Below are 14,893 nucleotides of genomic sequence, written 5' to 3'. Positions count from 1 at the left end.
GACTCCGTGTTTCAAATATGTTAGACCTTTCACTTCTGCCACTAAAGATTGCTTTATTACAGTAATAATCTTCCTGATCAGTTTCATCATCTTAGCATCCTGGATAGCTTAGAAGAACTTGATATTGCAACAGAAACTTTTAACTCTCTCTTTTCCAGCACTTTAGACACAGTTGCTCCGTTGCGCTTAAAGAAGATTAAAGAAAATAGTCCAACGCCGTGGTACAACGAGCACACTCGGGCCCTTAAGAGAGCAGCCAGAAAAATGGAGCGCAACTGGAAGAAAACAAAACTAGAGGTATTTCGCATTTCATGGAAAGAGAGCTCGATTGCATACAGAGAGGCCTTAAAAGCTGCTAGATCTGCTTATTTTTCAAACCTATTAGAAGAAAATAAACATAATCCTAGGTATTTATTTGAAACGGTGGCTAAACTAACGAAAAAGAAAGCTTCAAGCACCGAAGTTTTCAAGCAGCACAGCAGTAATGACTTTATGAACTTCACTTATAAGATTGATAATATCAGGGAGAAAATTATAACTATGCAACCGTCTACTACAGTATCGCATCAGGCAGTGCATTGTAGTCTCCCTGAGGAAAAATTTGATTCATTCGTTGCTATAGGAGAGGAAGAATTTACTAAACTCGTTAAATCATCTAAATCTACAACATGTATGTTAGACCCTATACCGACTAAGCTACTGGAAGAAATACTTCCAGAGGTCATAGATCCTCTTCTTAATATCATTAATTCATCTTTGTCTCTAGGATACGTACCAAAAACCTTTAAGCTAGCTATGATTAAACCGCTTGTTAAAAAACCGCAACTTGATCCTACAGAATTAGTCAATTACAGGCCGATCTCGAATCTACCTTATCTGTCAAAGATATTAGAAAAAGCAGTGTCTTCACAACTGTGTTCCTTTCTTGAAAGAAATGATATCTGCGAGGATTTCCAGTCCGGATTTAGACCGTACCATAGTACTGAGACAGCTCTCATTAGAGTCACAAATGATTTGCTCTTATCATCCGATCGTGGTTGTATCTCGCTATTAGTGTTACTCGATCTTAGTCCTGCATTTGACACCATCGACCACAACATTCTTTTAAATAGACTCGAAAATTGTGTTGGCATTAGTGGAATTGCACTAGCATGGTTTAAATCATACTTATCTGACCGTTATCAGTTTGTAGCAGTAAATGAAGAGATGTCTCATCGATCACAAGTTCAGTATGGCGTACCACAAGGCTCAGTAATAGGACTGCTGCTGTTCACTCTGTACATGCTACCATTAGGAGTTATCATTAGGAAACATGGAATTAGCTTTCATTGTTATGCCGACGATACTCAGCTGTATATTTCTTCAAAACCTAACGAAACCTACCAATTCACTAAATTAACAGAATGCATAGCTGATATAAAAAATTGGATGACTCGTAATTTCCTACTTCTAAATTCTGAAAAAACAGAGTTTCTAATTATTGGACAAAAAAACTTCCTCACGTAATAACCTAGAATACTGTCTAACACTTGATGGCTGCTCTAAGTCTTCGTCGTCGGTTAGGAACCTGGGTGTGCTCTTTGATACCAATCTTTCATTTGAAAGTCACGTGTATAGTATCTGTAAAACTGCATTTTTCCATCTTAAATATATATCTAAATTACGTCATATGCTCTCATTGACAAATGCGGAACAATTAGTTCATGCGTTCATGACCTCAAGGCTAGATTATTGTAATGCTCTACTGGGTGGTTGCCCTGCACGCTTCATAAACAAACTACAGCTAGTTCAAAACGCAGCAGCTCGAGTTCTTACCAGAACCAGGAAGTATGACCATATTAGCCCGGTTCTGTCAAAACTGCACTGGCTCCCTATTAAACATCGCATCAATTTTAAAATATTGCTGATCACGTACAAAGCACTAAATGGTTTAGCTCCGCAGTACTTGAGCGAGCTCTTAACGCATTATAGTCCTTCACGTCTATTGCGATCTCAAAATTCCGGCCAGTTGATAATACCTAGAATATCAAAATCGACTGCTGGCGGTAGATCCTTCTCCTATTTAGCACCAAAACTTTGGAACAGTCTTCCTACCATTGTCCGGGAAGCAGACACACTCTGTCAGTTCAAAGCTAGACTAAAAACACATCTCTTTGACCTAGCATTCACATAATACATTATAGACTTCTATAATTCAGTGTTAGTCTGCATAGATTAGGTCAGCTGGAACCGGGAACACTTCCCATAAATCCTGATGTACTCGTTACATCATAAGAAGAATGGCATCTACGCTAATTTTAGTGTCTTTGTTTATCCCGAGGTTTTCCCGCAGCCTGCCGGATCCAGGCCGTATCCAGATCTGATGAAGGACCTTCGCCTGGACCCGATGACAACGCAGTGCTGAAGTGCCAACTAGTCTCTCCCTATGGAGAATCCCTTTACCACTCTACAGATAAAGCGTCGTCGGGAAACTCAATTCGCGTATCTACCCCGAATTGATAAAATAAAATAAAATTCTGTATCAAAATTTATAAGGAAAGACCAGTACTTTGTTTAGGCTTGGTTTGTAGGGAATTACAAACCTGCGTACATATATTCAAACGCACATAACTATAGAACCAATTCTTAATGCGCATGTGAACGCCATCAGCGTTTCTCACAGGTTTGCGTTTAAAGTCTATGTAGAGTGAATTGTGTCGTCTTAGCGGCCCCTAATTTAATAACAAATGATTGTTGCGAATCAATCATAACTAACCTTAGCTGGAAAATAACTTTACTAAAGAACCGCTGTAAAGCCAAAACAATCTCTGTTACCATAAATTATAAGTTTATCTCTGTAAAGCTGCTTTGAAACAATCTACATTGTTAAAAGCGCTATATAAATGAAGATGACTTGACTTGAAGTTATGAACACACACACACACACACACACACCCACACCAAAAAAATAATTTTAATTTTTCAATGTACACTCTTTCTGTGCCTGGTTGCGGTTTCATTGTGATTGCGATGATCAGGGTAAGCTGAGGCGAGTCCATACACATTTTGATGTGACATTTGTGTGATTTTATCAAATGTTATGTGAATCCTAACTTTGAATTTACATATAGAAATTAAATGTTAGCTAAATTTCACATTCACAAAAGTAAATTTTCTAAATGCAATTGTCTTTTTTTAAGATTTAAACATGAAATAAAAATATATTTTGAATCTATTGAGTTCTCTAAAAACTTAAAAGCTATAAGAACAGTGGCTGTGTTTAAGGACTTGAAAGACTGAAGGAACTTAATATGGACTGAAGGACTCTGGAGTATTGTTGTATTATGTTATGACAATGACAATAATTGTTGTTAATGTTTTTGTGGGAGTTTTTTCTTTCTTTCTTTTTTTTTCTTCTACAAGCAGTTAATTAAAAAAAAAAAAAAAAAAAAAAAAAATGGCCCAGTACTGTACAGCTGGCAAAACAATTCACACACACCATTTTTAAAATCAAACTAAAATGAGCACCAGAATCAAACTATAGATTGTAGCGTTTTAATATTCTAAAAGCTAACGTTTTTGCTTATTCTTCGATATTCTTCAATATTCAATGTCGGCATCACAAGGAAGCAAAAACACAAATATGGAACCATGGGATATTTTTGATGACAACATTATCCAGGTAATTTACTACCTCAACTCATCTCAGCATTATACAGTCACATAACGTATGAAAACAAGATTTTTCTGTGAAACAAGCCGTTTGCTCAGTCTGACATCACCGTTGTGGTGGTTCTATCTTTATTTCTATTGTATCTTGCTCACTAATTACCATATTCATGCACCATTTGTGTACTATTCAAAGCTGCTTGAAATACAGTAAGCGAAACTGTGATGTATGTACATATAATATGTAGGTTAGTATAAGTGGAGGAGATAAATGATCACCATGTTATTTGTTATTATTACCATGTTACATGCTCAGAAACATGCTATTAGCTTGACATATGTACAAATAACCATGGTATTACCGCTAAATCCAAAAACATTATTATTGCACTTTAGCATCCACAATCATTTGCCTACCCCTTTAAATGGTTAGTTCACCCAAAAATTAAATGTACCCCATAATTTACTCACCCTCAAGCCATCCAAGGTGTTTACGGTAAATTTTGAAGACCAAAAAAGCACATCCATCCATCCTAAAAGTGAGTTATTAACCCCCCGGAGCCGTATGAATTACTTTTTTAGGCTTCAAAATTGCAGGTACCGTTCACTCCCATTATAAAGTTTGGAAGAGCCAGGATATTAAAAAAAATAAAATAAATAACTATGATTGTTTTTGGCTGAAAGAAGAAAGTAATATACACCTATAATGGCTTGAGGGTGGGTAAATTGGGCTTCGAAGAAATGGTAGAGATGCATCAGCGGGGGGAGGAGGAGGAGGAAGAGGAAGAAGAAGAGGAGGAGGAGGTGGTAACGGAAGAGGCAGCCGCTACTGACGAGGACAACAGAGAATATGGAGAGTTCCTCGGGATGAAGGACTTGAAGGGACAGTTCGGCAGACATGTTGCTGATGAGGTGAGCCAGAGGGAGGGCTAGGAACCTGATTGACATGTGAGGCCGGTTTACACCTGGTGTTAAGATGAGTTTTGGTCGATCGGATCACAAGTGAAAACTAAATTCAGGTGTAAACGGGGTCTAAAACTTTTTGAACTTCTTTACCTCTCTTTTTTGTGGCTTATTTTATCTGTAAAAGAAAACTTGCCTAATAATTATGCATACCTGAATACATGGCGTTTTTCATTTCCAGCTTTCCTGAACAATATATCACTTATGATTCAATACAAAATGAATAGTAGTTATTAAGATTAATGTGGTTTGGAATTGGTGAAATGTGCCTGGAGAAAAAAAATATGATCAGAAAATCAACGTGCCTAATATATAATTTTTTTTTTTTTTTTTTTTTAAACGCATGTGACTTGAGGCTGAGCTCTAATTGGTTTGTTTCATATTGTCCTTGTTTATTTCAGCGAATCAAAGTTTTATATATATATATATATATATATATATATATATATATATATATATATATATATATATATATATATATATATATATATATATTGGCCTTGTGTGATTGGACCATTTTTGACTTTCAAGGTAAAGCCAGCCGCAATATCTCTTTCATGATGAATTTAAAATCGGTTTTATCTTTACAAAATCCTTTCTCAGGGCGTTCAAACGAAGAAAAAATAAGGATGATGGAGCTTGGACGGAGTTGGCTAGCTGGATGCGATGTAAGTCATGCCTTTTATTGTTTTAGCTGTTTGCTGTTTCAAAGTCCTGTCACGTAAGCGTTGTGGGCAATGACACAGAAGGTCAATGAAACAATGCAGTTTAACTTGAGGCGATCGTCGGTGTTCAAGCACAATGGCTTGTGTTGATGATATATAGTTATACAATGGACATGTCTCTTTTCAAATAAAATATGAGTTTTTAAGTGTCTCTTTATGGAAGTATTAATATAGGTACTATATAAAAGTAGACAGTTTATATAGTGCCTCTTCTTCAATTGGACATACATTCTGTCATGTCTGCAACTTGACAAATATGCTGTCAATATCATTAAAATAAAAGTCTAAGTTTTTGCAAACTCATTATTGGGCTTTATTTAACTTTATGAAACTATAATGAATGTATGCTATTTTGACTGCAAGTTATTGAACAATTTTCATAGTCTTTTAATTTGCTGTTCTGGGGCTCCCTCTGGTGGACAACATATTCGTCTCTGAATAGCATTACCATAAATGTCTAATACTTTTTTGAACGATTAATTTTTTTTTTTTTTGTTACTGATATAATAATATACGTTACATACATCAAACTCAAATTCACTGATTCGTAGTACCTTATTTAATGCTTTATTCAATTTTTAGCTAAACATTCAGTCCTGATTCAGTTTGTTTCCAGATTCGATGTGCGCTCACGCGCGACTTCAGGTATTTCGAATAATACTGTAACTGTAATGCTTCGAATTTTTGTTGCTAAAGCGACGCGTGTTATGAATTTGTTATTGCGACGCGTGTTATGAATTCTGTCTGCAAATATCAACAGGCTAGATCGCTTTCTGTTGGTTGAGGCGAGGCGAATTCAGAGATTTCTGCTGAATATTTTCTGTGCTGATCTTGCGATTTTGAAGCTGTTTGGAGGATTTCAGAGAGGAGACTTTTATTCTAGAAGGAGATCGGAGGATATACTCATTTACATAGTTTTATTTATAGTTTTATCATATTATTTTTGAGGACACTTCTATTTGATTGTTCTTTTCTAAATTTAGAGGGAGTTTGGAGTTTTATTTTATTATTTATTTTATTTTATTTTTTGGGGGGGAGGGTTTTTTCTGAGGAGAATTTTATTTTATTGTATTATTTTGTATTTTGTATTGTATTTGTATTGTTTTTATTACAGTTTGAAGGAGGATGCCAGGCCCGAGCCAGGCACAGAGCCAGGAGCTTATTCCTGGACATTTAACACCTCTGTCTTGTGAGTTTGTTTCTGTGTCCACAGGTCCGGCTCAGAGGAAGAGAGAGTTGCAGAGGCCAGATGATGGACGTCCGTCCACTTCATCCAAACGCTCTCGCAGAGGTCAGAATAGGCTTTTATTAAAGAATCATAAATTATTTGTCATTGAAAATAGAAAGTTGCATTTTTGGGGGGTGTGACCACTGACATTGATTATTAATATTATTAGAAATGTTCCAAGAGTGGATGTGTCCTCCACTGCCTGGTCAAGTTCCCGTCGAGCCAATGAAGACTTCAAACGTCGCGACTGCTCTGGGTGCAATGGAGGATGTGAACAAGAGCTCCACAGGTGAGACTGAAATAAGGCAGAATGATGACTGCTTAAAATGGAAAGTTGCATTTTTTTTGGTGTGACCACTGACATTGATTATTAATATTATTAAAAATGTCTGGTATATTCCAGCCTCAGGCAGATCTAGTGGAGCTGCTTCCACAGATTCTCCACCGGGCATCATGTCCACACCATCTTTGTCCCACTGTGTGAGGGATGTGGTGCGGCGGTTTTGTGGGTTGTCGTCGAGCTTGAGCAGCACAGGCACGTACATCGTCGAGAAGAGGAGCAGTAACAACAGATCTGAGAGCCAACATGAACAAGGCAGTGGCGGAAACAGAAGTTTGTCCAGATCCGACAGCTTCCAAGAGTGGATGTGTCCTCCACTGCCTGATCAAGTTCCCGTCGAGACTTCAAACGTCCCGACTGCTCACGGTGCCATGGAGGATGAGAACAAGAGCTCGACAGGTGAGACTGAAATAAGGCAGAATGGTGACTGCTTAAAATGTTTGACAAGTTAAGGTCTGGTCACATTCACTGTTTCTTAGCGAAATTCTTCTGAAATATTTTAGTTGGACAAAACGTTCTTTGAATATATTTTTGTTAAGCCAATTAGCCATGAACTCACTTGCGCTGTCTGACACACACCCGAAAACACACGCACGATCCTGAATAGAGTTCTGTATTGCGTTTGTATGGTCAAATACTGACAAAATTGTGTCAAAATGGCTGTTGTGACCAGTATTCATGTAAACAGAGTCAGTTAAGTTATGTCTTTAATAAGACATTGCTGTATTTAATAAAATCAATGTTACTTAATATATTATATTTCATAAAAAATAAATGTGAAATATATTTTAAGACATGATGGCTCATATGACCTTTACCATTGCCAGAACTGTGCCAAATGAGGCCTGGAAATGTATGCTCTCTTTTTAATAAAAGATCAAACAAAATAACAAAAAAATAACTATCATTATCGTGAAATAAAATGATTATTACTTAATATTGTGAAAAATTTTGGTCACCGCTAAGGGACATTTATGCAGGTATTAAACAGAAACAGGGCGTCGTCAGGCGGATAGCTTGGAAATATTTGCATTACTTTGGATTTGTGACATTAAAGATATGAATTTAACAGTAAAATGGAAGTTATATCATTGTTAAATGTGAGGTCAGAGATGTTTCTAATTATTTTTATTTTTTTTCAGAAAAACCTACAAAACATAAGAAGATGGAAAGAATTTGTACGTTCATCAGGAACTTGTGGACGAGTCTGTCCCGCTGCTGTTCTGACAGTAAAGCTGTGGATGTTGTGGAGCCTTTCGTTCCTCCACTAGATCTGGACTCAGAGCCAGATTCTGATCCAGATCACTCCGGCGTCGAGCCAGATCATGGTAAATCTGCAGTCATTATTGTTTTAAACAGTATTATCCTCTTGTTTTCCACTAAAGATATCTTGAGGCTTGTTTTCAGAGAATATTAATATTATTTTTTCGACCTGCACTGATATTTTTAATATAAAACAAAGGATCTAGCAAGCTCATATATTTCTCATATTTTCCTGTTTGTTTTTCAGACTCCTTTGAGTCTCTCTATAACGCGGGAGAGATGATTGGATCCGGAGGATTCGGAAGAGTGTTCGAGGGAACACGCAAATTTGACGGCAAAAAGGTTTTTGCTGATTTGTATAAACATTTTGCTCTTGCATGCATCAAAACATATTTAATACACATGGTTTGATACTTAGATGCTCAAATCGTAAATGTTATGTGCAAGGTCAGGCGCTTGAATGCTGTTACTGTTATTGAATAGTGTGTTTCTTTTTTCATTTTTGCAGGTTGCCATCAAGCGGATGCGCAAGACTTGCAACGATCTTTATCTTGCTATTGTAAGTTGGCCAAAAGCTGAATGTGTATTTAGTTGTTTAAGTGCTGATTACTGTAGTCAGTACACCTGTAGGAAGCTTTAGGTGTAAATGTAATAGACAAATAAGCCTGGAAAGGCTCTGTTGATCGGATCTACAAAGATCAAAGAAAAGTACCTTTAAAAATGAAGTTTTCTTCAGATTTTTACCCAGCTAATCTTCTGTCTTCTTTTCTTTTCTCTAGCCTGGGCGTCCTGAACCTCTCATTACAGAAGTGGCTCTGCTGCTAATGATGAGGCAAGAACCCATAAGCCCCTACGTCATACAGCTACACGATTGGTTTGAGCACCCTCGAAAATTCACCCTGGTGATGGAGTATCCCGAACCCTGCGAGAGCGTGCTGGACTTTATCATTCGTAATCCTCAACTGGACGAAACGACCGCACGGGTCATCATGCGACAGGCTGTGCTGGCAGTGCAACACTGCATTGATCATGACGTTTTTCACAATGATGTTCATGCACACAATTTCCTGTTGAAGAAAGACACATTAGAGCTCAAGCTGATAGACTTTGGCTCTGGTCAGCTGCTTAGTAGTGATGGCTATGACAGCGACATTTACATTGGTGAGCATTTTGGGAGTGTGTGAAAACCTGGATGTAATGACTTGCTGATTATTTGACACTTTGAAAAAATTGCTCAACAACACACAAATGTCTTGCTTACAGGAGTACTGGATTACTGCCCTCCTGAAGTCTTCACAGAACCTCGATTTCACGCCGTCCCAGCAAATGTCTGGGCTCTAGGAGTGTTGCTGTACGAGATGGTGAACGCATGTCCTCCTTTTCACAATCAAACGGAAATCAAAGAAGCCAGAGTTACATTTCAGAACACCAGCTTATCCAACGGTGAGTGAATAATATTGATAACATTGATAAACACACACATACATAAAGCAAAAGGCTCAGTACAGACACAGGTAAAGGTGAAGTGTGTAAAAATTTTATATATAGTTAAATACTATACGAAATGTAGCTTTAGTCACAGAAGTGAAAGCCAAAATTCACTGCATTTCTACTTTCGGAGATTAAACAGGTCATGAACTCGTCAAAGTGAACAGATCAAAAGACAAATGTTCATAAAGACAAATGCAACACAGCTAAAAGTATTCCTAATATGTTGGACCTGAAACATGCCTTCACAAGTACCAGTAAGAGCTGCGTTTGTGATGTTTGAGTTGGGGATGACGTGATAACGTAGGTTTTTTAAAATATGCTTTATTTTGTAATTCCGCAATGTGCCACTAGTGCAGAAGAAAATACATACTTCACTTTTAAAGTAAAGATAAAGAACACCTTACCTTATGTTAATCATGTTTCAGATGCTGTTTTCATAGATGCCAACACTAGTGTCACATGGTCATGACTAACCAGCTCTCTCCTTAATAAAATGTGTACAGAATGCAGTGATCTGATTAGCCAGTGCCTAACCCTGGATCCAACTAAACGCCCGACGTTAGAGCAGATCTTACAACATAAGTGGATTAGAAATGATCTACTGTAGGATGGAGAACTTCAGGAGATTCACTCGATCAGAGATTTCAGGTGTGAGGAAGAGTAACAGACAGAGTAGGATTATTAGCATTTGTCTTCAATTCTGGATTATTTGTAGTGAGGTTTTCACATTTTTGTTCATTGTAATGTTCTTTTTATAGTCAAGTCACCTTCATATACACACATATAATATATATATATATATTGCGCTTTAAACAATACAGATAGTTCCAAAGCGGCTTCATGGTAATAAACAGGAAAATAACAGAATCAGTGATGCAATTCCAAGAATTCAATTCTGTTGTGTAAATCAGCTTTTTTTTTTTTTTTTAAATGAACAAACAAAAAAACATTCATGAGTTGACTTGCTTATATAATCTTTGTATTGGACAGGAAATAACATACTTGCTGTCCTTGGTGGAGGGCTCGAGCTCGAGACTTGACCTGATGCCTGAAATCCAACCCCATCCTGACAGGAACTCAAGCCGCCACACTAGAGATCAGAGCCTGTCCACGTCTGAGCCAGAACATGAGAGACTGAAGACTGGAAAGAAGTTATCAAGACATCACAGCCACTTTTGCTTTGTTTTAAAAGTCAAGACAAGTCATCTTCATGTACTGTATATAGTGCTTTATAAATGACCAATCTGTAAACGTCCCGACTGCTCACGGTGCCATGGAGGATGTGAACAAGAGCTCCACAGGTGAGACTGAAATAAGGCAGAATGATGACTGCTTAAAATAGAAAGTTGCATTTTTTTTGTGTGTGACCACTGACATTGATTATTAATATTATTAAAAATGTCTGGTATATTCCAGCCTCAGGCAGATCTAGTGGAGCTGCTTCCACAGATTCTCCACCGGGCATCATGTCCACACCAATCTTTGTCCCACTGTGTGAGGGATGTGGTGCGGCGGTTTTGTGGGTTGTCGTCGAGCTTGAGCAGCACAGGCACGTACATCGTCGAGAAGAGGAGCAGTAACAACAGATCTGAGAGCCAACATGAACAAGGCAGTGGCGGAAACAGAAGTTTGTCCAGATCCGACAGCTTCCAAGAGTGGATGTGTCCTCCACTGCCTGGTCAAGTTCCCGTCGAGACTTCAAACGTCCCGACTGCTCACGGTGCCATGGAGGATGAGAACAAGAGCTCGACAGGTGAGACTGAAATAAGGCAGAATGGTGACTGCTTAAAATGTTTGACAAGTTAAGGTCTGGTCACATTTACTGTTTCTTAGCGAAATTCTTCTGAAATATTTTAGTTGGACAAAACGTTCTTTGAATATATTTTTGTTAAGCCAATTAGCCATGAACTCACTTGCGCTGTCTGACACACACCCGAAAACACACGCACGATCCTGAATAGAGTTCTGTATTGCGTTTGTATGGTCAAATACTGACAAAATTGTGTCAAAATGGCTGTTGTGACCAGTATTCATGTAAACAGAGTCAGTTAAGTTATGTCTTTAATAAGACATTGCTGTATTTAATAAAATCAATGTTTACTTAAATATATTATATTTCATAAAAAATAAATGTGAAATATATTTTAAGACATGATGGCTCATATGACCTTTACCATTGCCAGAACTGTGCCAAATGAGGCCTGGAAATGTATGCTCTCTTTTTAATAAAAGATCAAACAAAATAACAAAAAAATAACTATCATTATCATGAAATAAAATGATTATTACTTAATATTGTGAAAAATTTTGGTCACCGCTAAGGGACATTTATGCAGGTATTAAACAGAAACAGGGCGTCGTCAGGCGGATAGCTTGGAAATATTTGCATTACTTTGGATTTGTGACATTAAAGATATGAATTTAACAGTAAAATGCAAGTTATATCATTGTTAAATGTGAGGTCAGAGATGTTTTTAATTATTATTATTTTTTTTTCAGAAAAACCTACAAAACATAAGAAGATGGAAAGAATTTGTTGGTTCATCAGGAACTTGTGGACGAGTCTGTCCCGCTGCTGTTCTGACAGTAAAGCTGTGGATGTTGTGGAGCCTTTCGTTCCTCCACTAGATCTGGACTCAGAGCCAGATTCTGATCCAGATCACTCCGGCGTCGAGCCAGATCATGGTAAATCTGCAGTCATTATTGTTTTAAACAGTATTATCGTCTTGTTTTCCACTAAAGATATCTTGAGGCTTGTTTTCAGAGAATATTAATATTATTTTTTCGACCTGCACTGATATTTTTAATATAAAACAAAGGATCTAGCAAGCTCATATATTTCTCATATTTTCCTGTTTATTTTTCAGACTCCTTTGAGTCTCTCTATAACGCGGGAGAGATGATTGGATCTGGAGGATTCGGAAGAGTGTTCGAGGGAACACGCAAATTTGACGGCAAAAAGGTTTTTGCTGATTTGTATAAACATTTTGCTCTTGCATGCATCAAAACATATTTAATACACATGGTTTAATACTTAGATGCTCAAATCGTAAATGTTATGTGCAAGGTCAGGCGCTTGAATGCTGTTACTGTTATTGAATAGTGTGTTTCTTTTTTCATTTTTGCAGGTTGCCATCAAGCGGATGCGCAAGACTTGCAACGATCTTTATCTTGTAAGTTGGCCAAAAGCTGAATGTGTATTTAGTTGTTTAAGTGCTGATTACTGTAGTCAGTACACCTGTAGGAAGCTTTAGGTGTAAATGTAATAGACAAATAAGCCTGGAAAGGCTCTGTTGATCGGATCTACAAAGATCGAAGAAAAGTACCTTTAAAAATGAAGTTTTCTTCAGATCTTTACCCAGCTAATCTTCTGTCTTCTTTTCTTTTCTCTAGCCTGGGCATCCCGAACCTCTCATTACAGAAGTGGCTCTGCTGCTAATGATGAGGCAAGAACCCATAAGCCCCTACGTCATACAACTACACGATTGGTTTGAGCACCCTCGAAAATTCACCCTGGTGATGGAGTATCCCGAACCCTGCGAGAGCGTGCTGGACTTTATCATTCGTAATCCTCAACTGGACGAAACGACCGCACGGATCATCATGCGACAGGCTGTGCTGGCAGTGCAACACTGCATTGATCATGACGTTTTTCACAATGATGTTCATGCACACAATTTCCTGTTGAAGAAAGACACATTAGAGCTCAAGCTGATAGACTTTGGCTCTGGTCAGCTGCTTAGTAGTGATGGCTACGACAGCGACATTTACATTGGTGAGCATTTTGGGAGTGTGTGAAAACCTGGATGTAATGACTTGCTGATTATTTGACACTTTGAAAAAATTGCTCAACAACACACAAATGTCTTGCTTACAGGAGTACTGGATTACTGCCCTCCTGAAGTCTTCACAGAACCTCGATTTCACGCCGTCCCAGCAAATGTCTGGGCTCTAGGAGTGTTGCTGTACGAGATGGTGAACGCATGTCCTCCTTTTCACAATCAAACGGAAATCAAAGAAGCCAAAGTTACATTTCAGAACACCAGCTTATCCAACGGTGAGTAAATAATATTGATAACATTGATAAACACACACATACATAAAGCAAAAGGCTCAGTACAGACACAGTTAAAGGTGAAGTGTGTAAAATGTTTTATATATAGTTAAATACTATACGAAATGTAGCTTTAGTCACAGAAGTGAAAGCCAAAATTCACTGCATTTCTACTTTCGGAGATTAAACAGGTCATGAACTCGTCAAAGTGAACAGATCAAAAGACAAATGTTCATAAAGACAAATGCAACACAGCTAAAAGTATTCCTAATATGTTGGACCTGAAACATGCCTTTACAAGTACCAGTAAGAGCTGCGTTTGTGATGTGATGACGTAGGTTTTGTAAAATATGCTTTATTTTGTAATTTCGCAATGTGCCACTAGTGCAGAAGAAAATACATACTTCACCTTTAAAGTAAAGATAAAGAACACTTTACCTTATGTTAATCATGTTTCAGATGCTGCTTTCATAGATGCCAACATTAGTGTCACATGGTCATGACTAACCAGCTCTCTCCTTAATAAAATGTGTACAGAATGCAGTGATCTGATTAGCCAGTGCCTAACCCTGGATCCAACTAAACGCCCGACGTTAGAGCAGATCTTACAACATAAGTGGATTAGAAATGATCTACTGTAGGATGGAGAACTTCAGGAGATTCACTCGATCAGAGATTTCAGGTGTGAGGAAGAGTAACAGACAGAGTAGGATTATTAGCATTTGTCTTCAATTCTGGATTATTTGTAGTGAGGTTTTCAAATTTTTGTTCATTGTAATGTTCTTTTTATAGTCAAGTCACCTTCATTTATATACACACATATAATATATATATATATATATATATATTGCGCTTTAAACAATACAGATAGTTTCAAAGCGCCTTCATGGTAATAAACAGGAAAATAACAGAATCAGTGATGCAATTCCAAGAATTCAATTCTGTTGTGTAAATCAGCTTTTTTTGTTTTAAATAAACAAACAAAAAAAAAAACATTCATGAGTTGACTTGCTTATATAATCTTTGTATTGGACAGGAAATAACATACTTGCTGTCCTTGGTGGAGGGCTCGAGCTCGAGACTTGACCTGAAGTCTGAAGTCCAACCCCATCCTGACAGGAACTCAAGCGCCACACTAGAGATCAGAGCCTGTCCACGTCTGAGCCAGAACATGAGAGACT

General features: G+C 37.6%; 3 protein-coding genes and 2 long non-coding RNA genes across 5 annotated transcripts in view; all 5 read left to right on the top strand.

The window, feature by feature from the left end:
* LOC307148749 (serine/threonine-protein kinase pim-3-like) overlaps window positions 1–14,893 on the top strand; it is a 142,741-nt gene that overhangs the window by 117,355 nt on the left and 10,493 nt on the right. The gene's annotated exons all lie outside the window — the stretch shown is intronic.
* On the top strand, window positions 6,380–8,073 carry LOC307148751. The gene is made up of 3 exons (XR_013819482.1): window positions 6,380–6,627; window positions 6,734–6,853; window positions 8,047–8,073. It is a non-coding gene; the product is annotated as an uncharacterized lncRNA (long non-coding RNA).
* Window positions 8,100–8,920, top strand: LOC307148752. Its single transcript, XR_013819483.1, has 3 exons — window positions 8,100–8,232; window positions 8,415–8,509; window positions 8,676–8,920. It is a non-coding gene; the product is annotated as an uncharacterized lncRNA (long non-coding RNA).
* Window positions 8,995–10,698, top strand: LOC307149459 (serine/threonine-protein kinase pim-3-like; the record flags this gene model as incomplete). Its single annotated transcript, XM_079855803.1, has 3 exons — window positions 8,995–9,328; window positions 9,431–9,610; window positions 10,649–10,698. The coding sequence occupies 3 exons, from the start codon at window positions 8,995–8,997 to the stop codon at window positions 10,696–10,698; spliced, it is 564 nt and encodes a 187-aa protein (XP_079711929.1).
* On the top strand, window positions 11,147–14,778 carry LOC307149456 (serine/threonine-protein kinase pim-2-like). The gene is made up of 8 exons (XM_079855801.1): window positions 11,147–11,411; window positions 12,158–12,343; window positions 12,526–12,620; window positions 12,787–12,831; window positions 13,052–13,433; window positions 13,536–13,715; window positions 14,250–14,394; window positions 14,749–14,778. The coding sequence occupies exons 1-7, from the start codon at window positions 11,318–11,320 to the stop codon at window positions 14,351–14,353; spliced, it is 1,086 nt and encodes a 361-aa protein (XP_079711927.1). The 5' UTR covers window positions 11,147–11,317; the 3' UTR covers window positions 14,354–14,394; window positions 14,749–14,778.

This window comes from Squalius cephalus (assembly GCF_949319135.1).
Source record: "Squalius cephalus genome assembly, chromosome: 21".
NCBI classification, from domain to species: Eukaryota; Metazoa; Chordata; class Actinopteri; order Cypriniformes; family Leuciscidae; genus Squalius; species Squalius cephalus.
The sequence above is the reverse complement of the archived record's forward strand: the minus strand, read 5'-3'. Positions and strand labels throughout refer to the sequence as shown.

Coding starts and splice junctions, on each gene's coding strand:
- LOC307149456 (XM_079855801.1), top strand. CDS start 11,318: ATGTGTCCTCCACTGCCTGGTCAAGTTCCCGTCGAGACTTCAAACGTC. Junction 12,621..12,786: donor GCAAATTTGACGGCAAAAAG/GTTTTTGCTGAT, acceptor TCATTTTTGCAG/GTTGCCATCAAGCGGATGCG. Junction 12,832..13,051: donor CTTGCAACGATCTTTATCTT/GTAAGTTGGCCA, acceptor TCTTTTCTCTAG/CCTGGGCATCCCGAACCTCT.